Source organism: Montipora foliosa, chromosome 12 (assembly GCF_036669935.1).
Source record: "Montipora foliosa isolate CH-2021 chromosome 12, ASM3666993v2, whole genome shotgun sequence".
NCBI lineage: Eukaryota > Metazoa > Cnidaria > Anthozoa > Scleractinia > Acroporidae > Montipora > Montipora foliosa.
Genome location: NC_090880.1, coordinates 27,570,275 through 27,585,281, shown reverse-complemented (window position 1 = coordinate 27,585,281; position 15,007 = coordinate 27,570,275). Strand labels below are relative to the sequence as shown.

Here is a 15,007-nt window from a genome sequence, read left to right as displayed (position 1 = left end):
CCTCTGTTGGGTGGACCAGTGGCCGCTTAATAGAGTTTCGTCAGAAATTAGCAAAATCGTCAGTAGAAACGTCACCTTATTCTGAAACAAACACCTTTAGAGGCTTGTGACAACTTTTACACAAGAGAGCTCTAATACAGAACAAAAATACAGTACTGTTTGGAAAAACAATTTCTCCTGAAAATGTTGAGATAAGGTTCTCCCAACTTAATATGAACAATCTAAACTATGGCGTAAACTGAGTTGATTTTTATAGACTTAACTGATTAGAGTGTATTGTGAAGTGCTAATTATCTACCCCATATGAACCATGTAAGCGTTAGCCTTACTGATGGAAATGGGCCCACACAAGGACAGAGAAAACTCGGACCAGGGTGGGAATTGAACCCACGACCTTCGGGTTGAATTACCGCTGCTCTACCGACTGAGCTACAGGGTCAGACGGGAACAAGTTGTGGGAACTGACGATGTTAAAGTCACGGCAATGAACATGTACAAGTACAAGGAGGGATTACGTGAGTTCAATTCCCACCCTGGTCAGAGTTTTTCTCTGTACGTCCTTGTGTCGGCCCATTTGCATCAGTAGGGCTAACGCTCACATGGTTCAAATGGGGTAGATACTTAGCACTTCACATTACACTCTAACCAGGTAAGTCTGTTCAAATGTAAGTGCTACACGGCCAACGTTTGAAAAAACGTAATCCCTCCTTGAGTTGATTTTTAACCTAAAGAGGAGGTAATGTCTGTACCTAAAACGTTGCATTACGGGTTCATGATTAATTTATAAATGATGTGCAAGGAAGTCTACTGCTGAAAAGCCAAACTAAGTGTAATAGAGGTGAAAACATTAGGAAAACTCTCATCGGGACGGGCAAAAGGTAGTCTCCTTCGCAGCCGCTCGGGCCGGAGTCACGCAACGCTTCCCTTTCCCACGCGTGTCTAGCCAAAAGGTGGCCGCGGGCGCTTTATAGAGTTGACCGCTTAATAGAAGTTTGATTTACAATATTATTCTGGCCGTTTAATAGAGGGTAGCCGCTTAATAAGTGGCTGCTTAATGGAGGTTCCATTGTAATTCACTTGGGTTTTACACTGATCTCATTGAGGTTTGTGCAGTACAATAAACCATCAGAAATCTTAGAACTATAAGGAGCACGTTACAACAGTTTAAAAGGCAACCTAACTCAGACTGGATCTTCAAAGACCTAAGAAAAGGTGTGACGGGCATCGAGCCCCACCCAATCCATAAATAATGGAGACCACGTTTCACTGGAGTGTTCTTGCAAGTAAAGATACGGTAATAAAAAACAGAACAATAATTAGGGCGCGTTCCTTTGGTACGATTCCGAAATAGGAATACACGGAATAGACGGCATTCATGTCCTTTTGGGTCCTACTCCGTTTCCGGGATATTCTGCTCCCGATTATGGATAGCAGAATGAACGGAATGACCGGAATATGGTTCATTTAGCGCTGGCCCGGGGCGCTTGTTGGCGGAGACTGCACAGGGTTAAGAACGTCGGTTGGTTTTTGAGGAGAGAGGAAAACCTGAGTAACCGGAGAAAAACCTCACGAAGCAGAATAGAAAACCCACATGTGACGCTGGGCGTCGCACCCGGGTCACCATGGGAGGTGGGGGGGGGGGGGGGGGCAAGAGTCATAATAAATGTACCACATGGGCTCCTGTGGGGGGCAAGTGCTCTTGCAAGTGCGCTAACTTGTCTGCCATCCCTGCCACGGGTTTTGGTTGAAACAGTTTATCCCAATAGGAAATAATAATAATAATAATAATAATGCAACTTTGTTTACCCTCGGATTTCAGAGCAGCTAGTAGCTAATATCTCTGAGCATTGAATAGACACAATTGTTAAGAATCCCAACTGGCGGGAGGCAATCAGTTGGCTATTTTACAACTGCGCCAGGAAATTGAACCAAGTACTACCGGAAACAAATTCAGTGAGTGGTCAGAACGCGGTTTTCAACCCAGGATCTCTGGATCGCAAGGCACGGGCCCTAACCACTCGGCCACTCGGTCACACTGCCTCCTCTTATGACAGACAAAAGCATTTAGCCCACTTGTTCAAATTGAAAAGTCCATTAACACTAAACCGCGATTGCGTACCAAACGAGATATGAATTTTTCTCCGTCAAAAAACCCTTAACTATGTAATTTTAGGCTAAAGAAAAACAAAAGTATAAGTCAATCTTTGAAACCGTAATAATCTACGATTAGCTTAATCGGGCTTTTAATTAAGCAACTGTGTTACGGAGGTCGTCGGTTCGAATCCTTCCCAGGAAAGTCCCGAAAACTTTCGGGCCCGAAAAGCGGGCCTATGTTGCTACCACGGATATCACTCGCACAAGACCGATGATCATGTGATAGCTATCGTTTTAGTGTCACAACAGTAGCCTAAAAAAACTATACACACTTGTCATGAATGAACTTGTTTTAATCAATTCAAAAGAGACTAAAATTGGACGATATGAAGCATTGTGTCTGTGCTTTGTCAGTCTCCCTATCATGGAACCAAGCAAATAATTTTCCAGTTGTAATCTTCATTTTTTCCTTGGAAGCGATTTCGATACTCCTTGAAAATGTTATATCACAGGCGCCCCAAGCTCAGTGTGAGGTAAAGCCAACAAAAATATAAGGATTTGCATGGGAATCCCGATAAAAGACCTGAGAAGATAATTTTACGAAAAAACTCTCAATAAAAAGCCTAACCTTATTGCCATTGTGGATCGCTTCCTTCCTGTGTGGTTTTTTTCCAGATTCGACGCGAATTGAGTCGTCAACGGTTATAATAAAATACCAAGGCTGAACACTCTGAATTCTCAGGAGCCCACCAAATGGCAGACAACCCTGAGGATGCGAGAGCGCGTGACGTCACGTTATTTTGAGACAGTTGTAACGGCCGATTCAACTGATCGAGGAAAATGTTCCATAAAAACTTCAAATCGCGATGTTTCTTTTCGAAAATTCATTTTATGGACAGCCACATAAACAAAGTTCACCCACCCACTATTATCTGCGTTGTCCTGAGTGATTTGATGGGTTTTTGGGACGCTTCGATTTCCTCTTCAGATCCCACGCGTCGTCACATACAATCACCTCTATCAGTGTTGTGACAGATTTACAAACTCTAGATTGTGTTTAAAATAGGCTTTTACATGGGTATATAGCGGTATACCAGGATGCGCGAGGGAACTTATGCAGGGGTATTTCTTCATAATACTGGATACGCTATAATAAGAGACACATGAACTACATAAATAGTCTGCTTAGACAGTGAGTGTCCCAATGGTCCGCGGGCTCAACAAATGTCACACGACTCGAAAGTGTTATTGTATTATTGCTCTCAGACAACATGTGACCCAAATTAAGAATTTGCCGTTAAAACTGAGAAGTTCACTCTGCGTTTCGATTGATACCTGATCGTTGTCTTTTTTTGTGTGACCATCTTCGGTTATCTATTTGAATTTTATTTCATTTAATCAGATTTTACAATACATTTCATTCATGAAAGAGTCTAATGATTTTGAGTTCCCTTGAAAACAGGATTCAATGTTTGCTGAGGCCGCTGACCAGGAGCCTCACTCTGCACTCTATCCCTGGGCCAAACTTTGCGTGTATCTGTCTAATTTTAGAACGAACCCTTCTGTAGGAGACTCACATTTACATCATTTTACAGCAATTTGCATACAATGTTTCTGCTATTTTTGTCTTCGTTTAATAATAACTTCATTCTGATTGGCCATTCTAAACAGTGCGCGCAGATCCCAAGGACTCGTGTGGTCCAGAAAAAGAAAGATACGCGCAAAAGGTGACTAGTAGGGGAGGTTATGGGAGAGGAAAGCTCCTACTCATGGGCTTAACAAGCCACGATGAACACTCTAATAGATTATAAAACTATAATAATTAATTACATTCTTATTTAAATAAAAGCTGGATAGCCAGTCAGTTTTTTGAAGTGGGTATACACCATCGCGAAAACATTTTTAACGTGCAAATTTATATAGATAAAACCGATAATTTTAAGTGCCCCTGTGATCAAAAATTCACCTCCTCAGTTTTTTTCTCCAGATTTTGAAAGTTTGTTTGCTTAACACCTGCCTGGCTAAATTTTGCACTTTGACTTTTATCCAAAGGCCGTTTACTTTGAGTGTAAGTTTCAGATTTCATGGTCCGCCATTACGCACATTCAAAAGTGACCGATTGGACCTCAGAGGGTTGGATCCAGGGAAAAGTGACGTCAAAGGTTCACTAGCTTAAAATTTCAGCGTGTGAATGCAGCTTAATTATATATGCAAAACGCGATTTTAAAAGTCTGAAAGCCCAAAACTACCGTGTTGTATATTAATTCTGCGGCATACACACGCATTCCATCAAGTTAAACTAGTAAGCCTTTGACGTCATTTCCTCGATCCAGCTCTGTCAAGATCTTAAAGTTCGTAATGGTGGGCCATTAAATTGGAAAATTCCAGTTAAAATAAACAGGAGTCTTCTTGAAATGAAAGCTAAAAACTTTTCTGCACTATACTAGGCATATTACGACCAAATAGCAGAAGGCACAACAGAATACATGGAGCAAACTGGATACGGTCTGCGTGCGTACGAACGACCATTCTCCAAACTTTATTAGGAGTAAATATATTGAAAATGTAATTCGCAAGACACGAAGGATAGGAGCCAAGGCTCACATTGCTCCCTAAAGGCTGCGTAATCATAAAGTAACGTAAACTGAATAAACACGAAAAAGCATGCATGGAATACGGAAAATAAATGACGAATGAGCACGGAGGCCAGAAAAAACCTTCAAAAACCCCAACACGAGGAAAAAACTGGAAATCTGGATAGGAACCAAGGCTCATTCGCCAGCCTTTCCTACGAGGCCTCACAACAAAATACAATGCCTATCCGACGCAAGGCAAACAATGCAAAATCAAACGAATCTACAAGCCCATTATTTTGGTCACATTTAACAAGTCTTCAGCTACATGCTTGACGTATCGCTTCTTTGTTTTAGGACATTTCCAACTAGCATGCTTGTCTAAAAGTGTCTCATTGATAGCTCTACAGGCAGGATGTGAAGCTGCCCCTGATTTGATACTATGCGTCCCGAAAATGGAAATATCGTCAACAAAAGGACCAACAAGCTTCTTAAATTCCAGCAAGATCGTAGAATAAGAAATACCGATGCTTCCATGAAAACGCTCGCCTGACTTAGACTTAACAATACGCCTAATCAAAGGAAAATGAGGATTCTTAGGCTCTGGTAAAAAACTAACCAACCTCTCAGTGACTGCTACAGGACAAGTTAAATTTCCCGATCTAGCTATGACCGAGGTATGACCCTCTCTGATCTGATCATTCTTTCGTTTCGGCACAAAAATAGACATTCGATCCGTAAATAAAGTAATATCTCCGAGTTTCATGGATAATAACTCGTCAATCCGGAAAAAACCGGCGAAACCAACCAGTAATATAAATAAAAAGCGAATATGGGCCAAAGACTCGCTAGAGCTATAATGCTCGGTAATAACTTGCAACAAGTCAATGGGAAGCGGTTCTTTCGGTTTGATTGGTCTACCCAGCTTCCTTCTGGCACCTTCAAGCGACGATTGAACCAAAGGGTGGTCAGTAGGACAGCATTCAATGCCCGCCAGCTTGTGAGCCCAACGTATACTGTAGAACAGACCTTCGATTGACGAGATTCCCGTTCCTTTCCGGAGGGCCGCATGGCACAGCTCCGTGATAAACAGGGAGATGTGAAGAGGCTTGGCTGGGATGACTGGAACGCCTATCTTGGAGGATGCCCACCTTCGCCATCTGGACCAGCCGTTATTGTATTTACAGAGGGTGGAAGTCGCCTTGGATTCTAACTGAAGATCGAGAAGATCCGGTACCAAAGACTGTAAGGGACGGTACTTCTCGCCATGAGCCGACCTGCAAAACATCTGAAGCACAGAAAACGCAGTCAACGCAACAAGACCATGTCTGGCAATGGTATAATTATAATTTTTCTGTAATATTAATGCCTAAGAATTAGAATTAGGGGGACAAATATAACTCGTAAACTCCAAAATGACGAAAGGTATGAGAACGAATAAAGCGGCCAAAAAGCCGAAACACGAATAAATTCTGGTATAGGAGCATACATGCAAAAATGCAAAGGAACTCAAAAATGGAGCCATCACTCGGGCTGTAACTAGGCAAGCGTGCATAAAAAACTCCCAAAACGAGACGAAAGGTATGAAAAATAGAGCAATCCACCGACCAAAATGGTGACAAGACCATAAATAGGGAAAACGTGCGCTAAAAAGGCACCAAACATGACTCAGGCACAATACTCCATGTCTCCTAAATGGAGCAATCAATCAATTTACACACCCAAATGGTGAAAAGGCCAAAAATAGGCAAAAGTGCACTAAAAGGCACCATACATAAAAATCATAAGTAGAAAGCTCCTAAACGGAACAAAAACTCAAACTACACACCTAAATGGTGACAAGCCATAAATAGGCTATACAAATTGAAGACGCAAGGTCAACATCCTGAACGAAGGACATGAACTGAATGCGGAATCCTTGGACTTGTAAATTTCCATTTGTCCCGGACCCTCAATGAGCAGATTGTCAATCCGAGGGAGAACAAAAACGTCTTCAACAAAGCTCTTAAATCTAGAAGGAGTGGAATGCAAAAAAGGCCAGAAGGACGCTGATGGCCATTCAGGTATAACCAGGGTCCCAAACCCGTTACAAGCGTCAAGCTTTCTGACAGAGCGCACTATCAAAGAGACTGGAGGGCAAATCCAATTGATCTCACAACTCCAATCTTGGGCAAACGCGTCTACTCCGCAACTGCCAGGCGAAGCAAATTTGGAGTTAAACCTGGGAAGTTGGGCATTATAGTAAGAAGCAAACCGGTCGACGGTATGAGGGCCCCACTTAACATCGATATCTTGAAAAACTGCTGGATTCAAAGACCAATCGTCCTTGTCGACAAACCTGCTCAGAAGGTCGGCTCTCTCATTAACAGAACGAGGAATCCACTGCGCGTCGAGAACAATGCGCTTGGCTAAGCAAAGCTGAAAAATGTCGATTGCTAACGCTTGAAGATGTGGTTTGCGACTGCCAACTAAAACAATTCTGGCGGCATTATCATTGTCCGTAAAGACTGTCACTTTCGTGCTCTCCAACTCCTTGGCATAGGATGCTAACACGTAGTATATTGCCTTAAGCTCCCGATACGTAGAACTTTGGCCCTTGTCATCCGCAAGCCACATGCCGCTGACAGAAGAAACGCTAAGATTGGAAGAAAAACCCCCGAATGCGACATCACTTGCATCGGTAAATATCACGACGGACGAAGTAGGAGGTGGCCTAATCGAATAGCCATTGAAACAGTCAATGTTCAAATACCAAAACTTCAATTCTACCATCAAACTAGATGAAATAGGCAATATAGAATCCCAAGCTGATCTGGAATCAATGGCAGCGTACATTTGCCTAATGGGTAATCGAGCAATCGGCCCAACCGCAAGGTAGATAGAATTTACCGATCCCGCAATCTTGGCTAAATTCCGGAACGTTACGAAGCCGTCTTGAATAGCAGAGTCTAATATTGCTTTGAGCTTCGCTACTTTCTTTTCTGGAACTCGGAGCTGCATTAAAATCGTGTTAATTACGAAACCTAGCCACTCGCCAATTTGTCTGGGCGACCAGCACGACTTATCTTCATTAACGACAAATCCACAAGAACCGAGATGTTTACGCTGAATAATACTCGCTGTTTGAGCGGAACAATTATCGGGGAGACTGCCTAAACCATCGTCAAGGTAGACAAAACTGACGTGACCCATCGAACGCCAACGCCTTACAAGAGGCCGCAGCAATTTCGTGAAGCAAAAACAAGCACTGCTAAGCCCAAAAGGAAGCACTTGAAAAGTAAAATATCTGAGAGCACCATTGAAATTCCAAGCAAAACCCAAATAGTTTTGATGGTCCGGATGAATCCTGACATGATGGTAGCCCGACTTGAGGTCCCAGGTAAAAAACCAGTCACCCTCATCCAAAACCTCAGACAGAGATCGCAAATCTTCATACTTGAATTTGGGCAAAACTAGACATTGATTAATATGCCTCAAATCTATCACCAAACGAAGCTTTTTGCCTTCGACAACAGAGAGTGGGTTCACGCAAAAAGGCGAGGCGCTGTGCTCCTGAATACAGCAGTTAGCTAGTAAGTCCAATATAGCTCGCTGCACAAAATGCGGGCGATCGAGGGAAGATTTGTTGTTTACAAGAAAACAAGGCGACGGGTATTGACCAAAAGGTAATCTATAACCTTCCCGAATGATACTTAAAACAAAGTCCGGGGCCTGCAAACACGTTTCCCAGAAATATGCTGATTTCTCCAGTCTCCCCGATACACTCGAACAGGTGGTCTCCGCAACAAATTCGCCTGCCGCACGCTTATTAAACGAAGGAAATAAATTGGAATCCTCATCAACCACGTCAGCTAGTCAATCACGCCCGCCTCTATCCACGTTTCGTCTACAGGAGGCGCTGAGGTGCCCAAACTCCCCGCACTGTAAATTTTATCGTACAAAATAAATAAATAAATAAATAAAATATAATAATAATAATAATAATAATAACGAATAAATAACAATAATAAAAGTAAAAATAAATATAAACAAAATTAAAATACATTTCCACTCCAGAAGCGGCTGAGAGCATGAAAAAATTAGTCTACTGGACTGAAGTCGTTCGCAGTACAGACCGAAGTGAAACGAATCGAATATGCTAACCGATATATACTAAATGCAAATGACTTGCAAGTAACTTGACAATACATAGGACAATAAATAACATTCCAATCGTAACGTGCAGAAAGCAATTATTTGCTTTACTGCGTACCGCAAATAATTTCCCATTCTGCACTATACTAGGCATATTACGACCAAATAGCACAAGGCACAACAGAATACATGGAGCAAACTGGATACGGTCTGCGTGCGTACCCGAAGTAAAAGAACAAAGCTAGTGAAAAAAGTAACCAAAGCGGTATACTCAACTTAAAGCAAGGTCCCAAGCGTCTAGGGCGTGGCTCGAAACGATCATCACTTCTCTCGTTCCTAGAACTGTAAGACGACGAGGTTCGGTACGATGAGGAGGCGCTGCGTTGCGGTCTGCTTCGCTTCTGTTTCAGCTTTTCCTTCACCTTCCTCTCCGCCCTCTTCTCCGAGCGATACATTCGTTTCTCATCATCTGAATCGGACGCCAACTCGTCCGATAGGTACTCGCTGACTGTCAGCCAACCGAATTCGCTCTTGTCAGCTAATTTAATGGCCTTGATACGTTTAGAGACTAGCTTCGTACCTTCTTCCAAGGATCGTTTCACTCGTTCATGAGCGCCGGCCTTGAGCGCGTCGGTGGCATCATCAAACTTCTCCAAGACGTCGTGAGCGTGATCTAACTGCTGCTGATTGCCCTTTCTCTTGCAGATGTACCGGTCCAAACGAGCCTTCTTAACTGCGTTAGTCACGGTAGAACTGTTTTGTGCTGAAAACTTCGTGGCAAAAGCACCCAAACGGCTCTCAATTACCTCGGTTAAGTTGTCGGTCAAATTGGCAATTGATTCGTTGACCAAAGCCTTCACAGCACTCCGCGAAGCTTCGTCTAAAGCTGGATTGCTTCTGGAAGAATCATCATCCGCAGGCATGATGTCTACTGGACTGAAGTCGTTCGCAGTACAGACCGAAGTGAAATGAATCGAATATGCTAACCGATATATACTAAATGCAAATGACTTGCAAGTAACTTGACAATGCATAGGACAATAAATAACATTCCAATCGTAACGTGCAGAAAGCAATTATTTGCTTTACTGCGTACCGCAAATAATTTCCCATGTTCGCTTAGGGTTTAATTGACATAGTTTCGAAATCCAAAGAAAAATAAGAACTGATTTTTTGATCACAGGGTCACTTTAAATATATTGAAGAGATGATACTGTTTTTTTCCGATGGTGACTTGGGGATACTCGGAAAAATGCGAGTGCTCCGAGTATCCTCGGGTCACCATCGGAAAACTATAATCTCTTCATTTCATCCACCGGGGTTAATAATCATACACAAGTTCCATCTCAGCCATTTGAAATATGTTATGAAAGAATAATAATAAATATAATCACTTTATTTAAGTCTCAAGGTTATTTATCCGAGTGCTCTACTAATTTGGGAGACTACAAATAAACTGAAATCAAAACAAATCAAATCAAAGGTTGGTTTTCAAGGAGAGGGGAAAACCGGAGTACCCGGAGAAAAACCCCTCGGAGCAAGAGGAAAACCGGAGTACCCGGAGAAAAACCCCTCGGAGCAAGAACCATCAAACTCAATCCACATATGACGTCGAATCCGGTGAAAGGCAAATGCTCTCACCACTGCGCCAGCGCTGCTTCCCCTTTTAACGTAGAATTTACTTCTATAATATAACGTACGATTTACTACTATAAAACTTGACTAAATTCTTACGAAAGACAGACAAAGAACACGGCTTAACCTCCATACAATGAGTGGTAGGTTATTTACAGATTTTCGTTCACTAGAGTGAGGTTGCAATTTAATGAAAAGTTATGGTCCGTTAATAACACAGCCATACAGCTCAACTCTCATGGATATGTGGTTATGCCACGACATTACATAAAAGCGAACATATCTGCTCGTAACTCTTGGCACCAACTTGTGCGAGACAATTGTTCCAATGTCTGAATTTCCCGTAAAAACCTGAAAAATAATATTTAGCTATGTCAATTATGTCCCAGTAGCGCCCTGCTACTTTATTTTATAAAATAATTAGCATAGTACGCGCACTCTCATTGGTTGTCAGACGCCCGTTTTGATTGGCTGATACGAAGTATGAGCGTGTATCAAGAAAATCTGTTTCAATCTAGAAGAAAAAAACCCAGCATTTTCCTTCATTTGTCGACTTATCTTTGAGAAATAATATATAAAAGCAATACAGGACTTTTTTCCGTGTTTCCAAAGCCTCATCTAAACACTCGGGGCAGTTGGGAGAATTCTCGACAGTTATGCAAACCCTCGACTGCGTCTTGGGTATGCATAACTGTCTCGAATTCTCCCAACTTCCCCTCGTGTTTAGATGACGCTATGAAAACACGGAAAAAGTCCTCTATTGCTTAAATATGTCTGTCTTCCGGTAGATTCTGACGTCACAGCGAACCACTATATATGCGTGGTCGAGCTGTAAAGATGAAACAACAAGTTTTATTGGGGGCTTGCTTTGCCATTCACTCATTCTTTCCAATTCGCGAAAAAAAAATTAAGGAATAGTATAAACGTCTTGTGATCACTTAACCTTGTAAACAAAGTGAGAGTAGTTTTTGTCATCCACAGTTAAATAGTTGACGATAAACAATGGATTGAAATTTGAAAACACTTTGGACGTCTTTTTGACATGCGCCGGTTAAGAAATTGCCACCCATGCACAGGCAACGCGAAAAGCATACGGCTGAGAAATTTGGCCAAGCCGGCAAATACGAACAAGGTGGGAATCACTGTTCTGCCAAAGGTGATATGGTTATATGCTTACCAGTTTCCCCCTCCACCCCCTTTTCCGCTCCTTCACTACAGAGGCGTAAGTGCGAGTTGTTAAGAATGTTGTAAGTGAGAGCTACTCATGTACAGTTCTTAGTTTTTCGTTTGACCCTTTTACGACCTGAAAACAGCGAAATCGCCATCATAGTGGTCCCTTTTTTTCTACTCTATTTTAAACTTTCTTTTCTCTAGCAATATTTTCCTGAATAAGTTATTTATTTCTCTACTAATGGTCTTGAGGACAGTCTTTTTCAAACGACATTTACCTTTTCAGAACCATCGCTTCGATACGCATTCCAGTTTGCTCCGTCCAAGCTCAACAGAATTTTGTATGAAGATACCCACTGAAGAGCATAATCATGAGGCCTCCCCTGTGTGGCTACATTTGTCAGTACTGTCTCCTTGCCAAGGTCAATTTGCAACCACTGTCCAACGGCATTTATTCTTGCTGACCAAGAGCCAGTACTTTGACTTTTTGCCGCATTGTTGAGCCTGGCTTGCCAGGGTTCATGTTCACTTCCCCATGTTGAAGAAGCCGTCACCGCTGAGTTAGGTATGGCCCTACTTTCCATTCCAAGTGGATCACTGCGGTATTCTGTGGTTAGAGTGATAAAAAATTTTAAGGACTTCACGGTAACCTTGAGCTGGAAAGCCGCGTGTGTCAGCATGATCAATTACGTGAAAGCAATCGCCAGCTGGAACTCGAACTCACATCCTGTGAGAAAACCCTTTCCTTAATCAATAATTTGAACCTGTTTATTCAAGCCTATCTCAGTAATTTGCACGCTTTATACATTTTTATGTTGTATTTGTACTCATTAAGATTTGTCAGATATTTATATTCAGATTTACCTCTCATGTAACACGTGCACTGAGGAAGGCTGGAGTTTCTGCCGAAACATGTTGCTCCGCAACATTGAAAATCTTTGTTTCGTATTTAAAAGTTAACCTGTCTCTCCTGTTCTCTAGACCTCTTGGTAAAATACAAAGCATAATAATGCGGCAACTTTCTTATGACAATGGTCTTTTAGGCTTCCTGTACAGTTGTTTCAGTTCAGTTGGTGAACAAGAATATTTAATGAAATGTATTTTACTCAGGCTTCATAGACTTGATTCTCTTAAGATTACAACTCCGATAGGCTTAACCTTCCCGAAGATTACATCGGATTCCGAGCACTCCACGCAAATATTAAGATGCCTACAAGTACACCTCACAAATTTCCCAAGCGTACTTAACAATTACGTCATCACGTACACATGGATTAGGCTCTCAAATTGTTACTGTAATCCACTTCAGCTCATTACGCGGTCTGTCGGTTAATGTCCATCAAGTCAGTCGTTTAACAGTCTCAAAATAACAATATCGTTGGTTGAGCGAGGCAAATTAATTGTGCTGCACGTGAGGCACCCATTTTATTTCATATTTTTGTGGTACTTTAGATAACAACGACATGAAATGAGGCTTCGACGACAACTTGAGCATAACAAATGAACCTTCCGCACACTATTCTTACTCTGAAATCCGGCGCTCGTATCAATTTACTTTTAGGATAATTCGCCCACGTTGAATCACGTGACGTGATTCGCGAAAGACTTACCATAGTGCAAAGTTATATTTGAAGGCGACATTTCGTCGACGTTGCCGTCCTATATTTCTTAAAGTCCATATTACTTCATTTTTGGGCATGACATACCTTCGCAAATCAGAGACGGTGTGCACATCAAATCCATACCACAATCGAGCTGAGTTTTGCAAGGTATAGGTCGGAAAGTGTTCACCATATATATGGCATATGGATTGCTGCTCATGTCTTCTGGGTGAGATGCATGCGTCTTGTCACTCAGCTCACAGCGTTTGCTTATACGATAAAAGTTACTACTCGTACATCCGGGATATGCCATGCAACGCAAGATACAATCTTCTATTTTGTCTGCGGTCTCTGCCTTGATGGTGTGGTTTCGAAGAACTTGTCCCCGCACGGAGTAAGTTGCTGTGCAAGAACTCGCAAATTCTGACCTCAACACCAAGTAAGTGAGTAGAGATATCACGGCAAAATTCATTCCTGTGTCGACAAAGAACAATTTTAAAAGTCTTACAATTGTAGAGTATTTTTATTACAGGGCGCTAGTAAATGTTGATTCAGATTCATAAAGCTTCGGTCAAAGTCCGGCACAAGGCGTTTGAGCAGAGAACCTCATTTGAATATAAAACTTAGCGTTATGGAAGTCATTTCGCGTTTATTCTGAGTCGTCAAGTAAAATATGTAAAAACTAATTAGGATTGATAATGGTATGTTTGAAGAAGAGAAAATTGAAAATTTATAGTAGGGTTCCCACGTTCTTCTTATAAATTCTAACGGTGTTAGTTTTTAAAGAACATCTGGTGCTTCTCCGATGGCTGCTCGAAACGGATTTGAAACATGAGAATTTGGCGGTATAACCCGAATTGTACAAAGTAAAATGCGGAATTTTCAAGTGTTACGGTCGTTCCTTCATCCGGAGCAGATATTACAAGGGAGTAACTCCCGAATCGTCAGCTTTGTAAAATTTAGTCATTTTTAATACGTGGTTCCTTTTTGTGATACCGTCAAAAATTAGACCGTATCGAGATGTAAAAATGGACCTTTGTTTTCACAAGGCTTGAAGAGCGAAACACATATCGAATTACCGTATTTGTTTGTCGAGTGTTTAAAACGGAGAACGCTATGCCTTCAATGAATGAGTTGCCAGTAATCGGATCCCTGTTTATGCGCAAGGGGTTCTGGGATTGCAAAGGAGCAAACATTGCAAACCGCTGTAAGAAAATGTATGGCGGAAACTTATTTCGACGTCCAAAAAATGATTTTGGAGAGAGATCAACGCTTTTTTCGACACAGATTTATCAGAAATCGATTTGGATAATGTTGATACGTGGCAAATGTAAGCTTTTGTTTGAATAACCGTGAAATATGAAATAAAATTTGCTCGGGTTAGCTTGCTCGCGTGAGGATCCGTAAGGTTTATTGCCGTTTATTGTGAAATTAACATCTCGTCATGGTCTCGAAATATTACAAAATTAGGTACAAATCTGGAGGAAATAACACAATAAATCCCTTTTAGTTGTATTTTCGTGTGTCTAGGCTGTTTTCTTATTAGTTACGTCTTGCGTAAACGAATTATGGCTTCTGGTAATATACCTCCTCAAAGGAGAGAAATTATTGTCAGAGGAGGTGGTAGCCTGCGAACAGGCTCCCAGCGAGGGCGAAAACAAATCGGCAAGCGAAGCGTGAATCCGCGCATCACCAGACCGCTCTCGGCTCGTCCCACTCGCCCTAGACTACACTCGGCTAACTCGCCCTAAACCCGAGCGGGAGCCTGTCCACAGGCTAAGGAGGTGGAAATTCTTTTTA

At 41.9% G+C, this 15,007-nt stretch overlaps 3 protein-coding genes and 1 long non-coding RNA gene across 4 annotated transcripts in view; 1 reads left to right on the top strand and 3 right to left on the bottom strand.

The window, feature by feature from the left end:
* Nucleotides 1-15,007, top strand: part of LOC137980406 (uncharacterized) — a 150,965-nt gene that overhangs the window by 22,865 nt on the left and 113,093 nt on the right. The gene's annotated exons all lie outside the window — the stretch shown is intronic.
* On the bottom strand, nt 4,606-8,874 carry LOC137979885 (uncharacterized). The gene is made up of 3 exons (XM_068827199.1): nt 8,856-8,874; nt 6,528-8,518; nt 4,606-6,036 (listed from the first exon to the last, which is right to left on the bottom strand). The coding sequence occupies exons 1-3, from the start codon at nt 8,872-8,874 to the stop codon at nt 4,951-4,953; spliced, it is 3,096 nt and encodes a 1,031-aa protein (XP_068683300.1). The 3' UTR covers nt 4,606-4,950.
* LOC137980397 (uncharacterized) lies at nt 8,381-9,815 on the bottom strand. The gene has a single exon (XM_068827840.1). The coding sequence runs from the start codon at nt 9,722-9,724 to the stop codon at nt 8,957-8,959; it is 768 nt and encodes a 255-aa protein (XP_068683941.1). The 5' UTR covers nt 9,725-9,815; the 3' UTR covers nt 8,381-8,956.
* Nucleotides 10,025-15,007, bottom strand: part of LOC137980389 (lactadherin-like) — a 9,744-nt gene continuing 4,761 nt past the window's right edge. Inside the window, exons 2-4 of the mRNA XM_068827830.1 lie at nt 13,313-13,681; nt 11,885-12,213; nt 10,025-10,787 (exon numbers count right to left, since the gene is read on the bottom strand). Of these exons, the coding sequence (XP_068683931.1) occupies nt 10,635-10,787; nt 11,885-12,213; nt 13,313-13,679 (849 nt within the window). The 5' untranslated portion in view covers nt 13,680-13,681 and the 3' untranslated portion in view covers nt 10,025-10,634. The remainder of the gene's footprint in view (nt 10,788-11,884; nt 12,214-13,312; nt 13,682-15,007) is intronic.

Coding starts and splice junctions, on each gene's coding strand:
- LOC137980397 (XM_068827840.1), bottom strand. CDS start 9,724: ATGCCTGCGGATGATGATTCTTCCAGAAGCAATCCAGCTTTAGACGAA.
- LOC137979885 (XM_068827199.1), bottom strand. Junction 6,037..6,527: donor TGACCTTGCGTCTTCAATTT/GTATAGCCTATT, acceptor TCTAATTCTTAG/GCATTAATATTACAGAAAAA.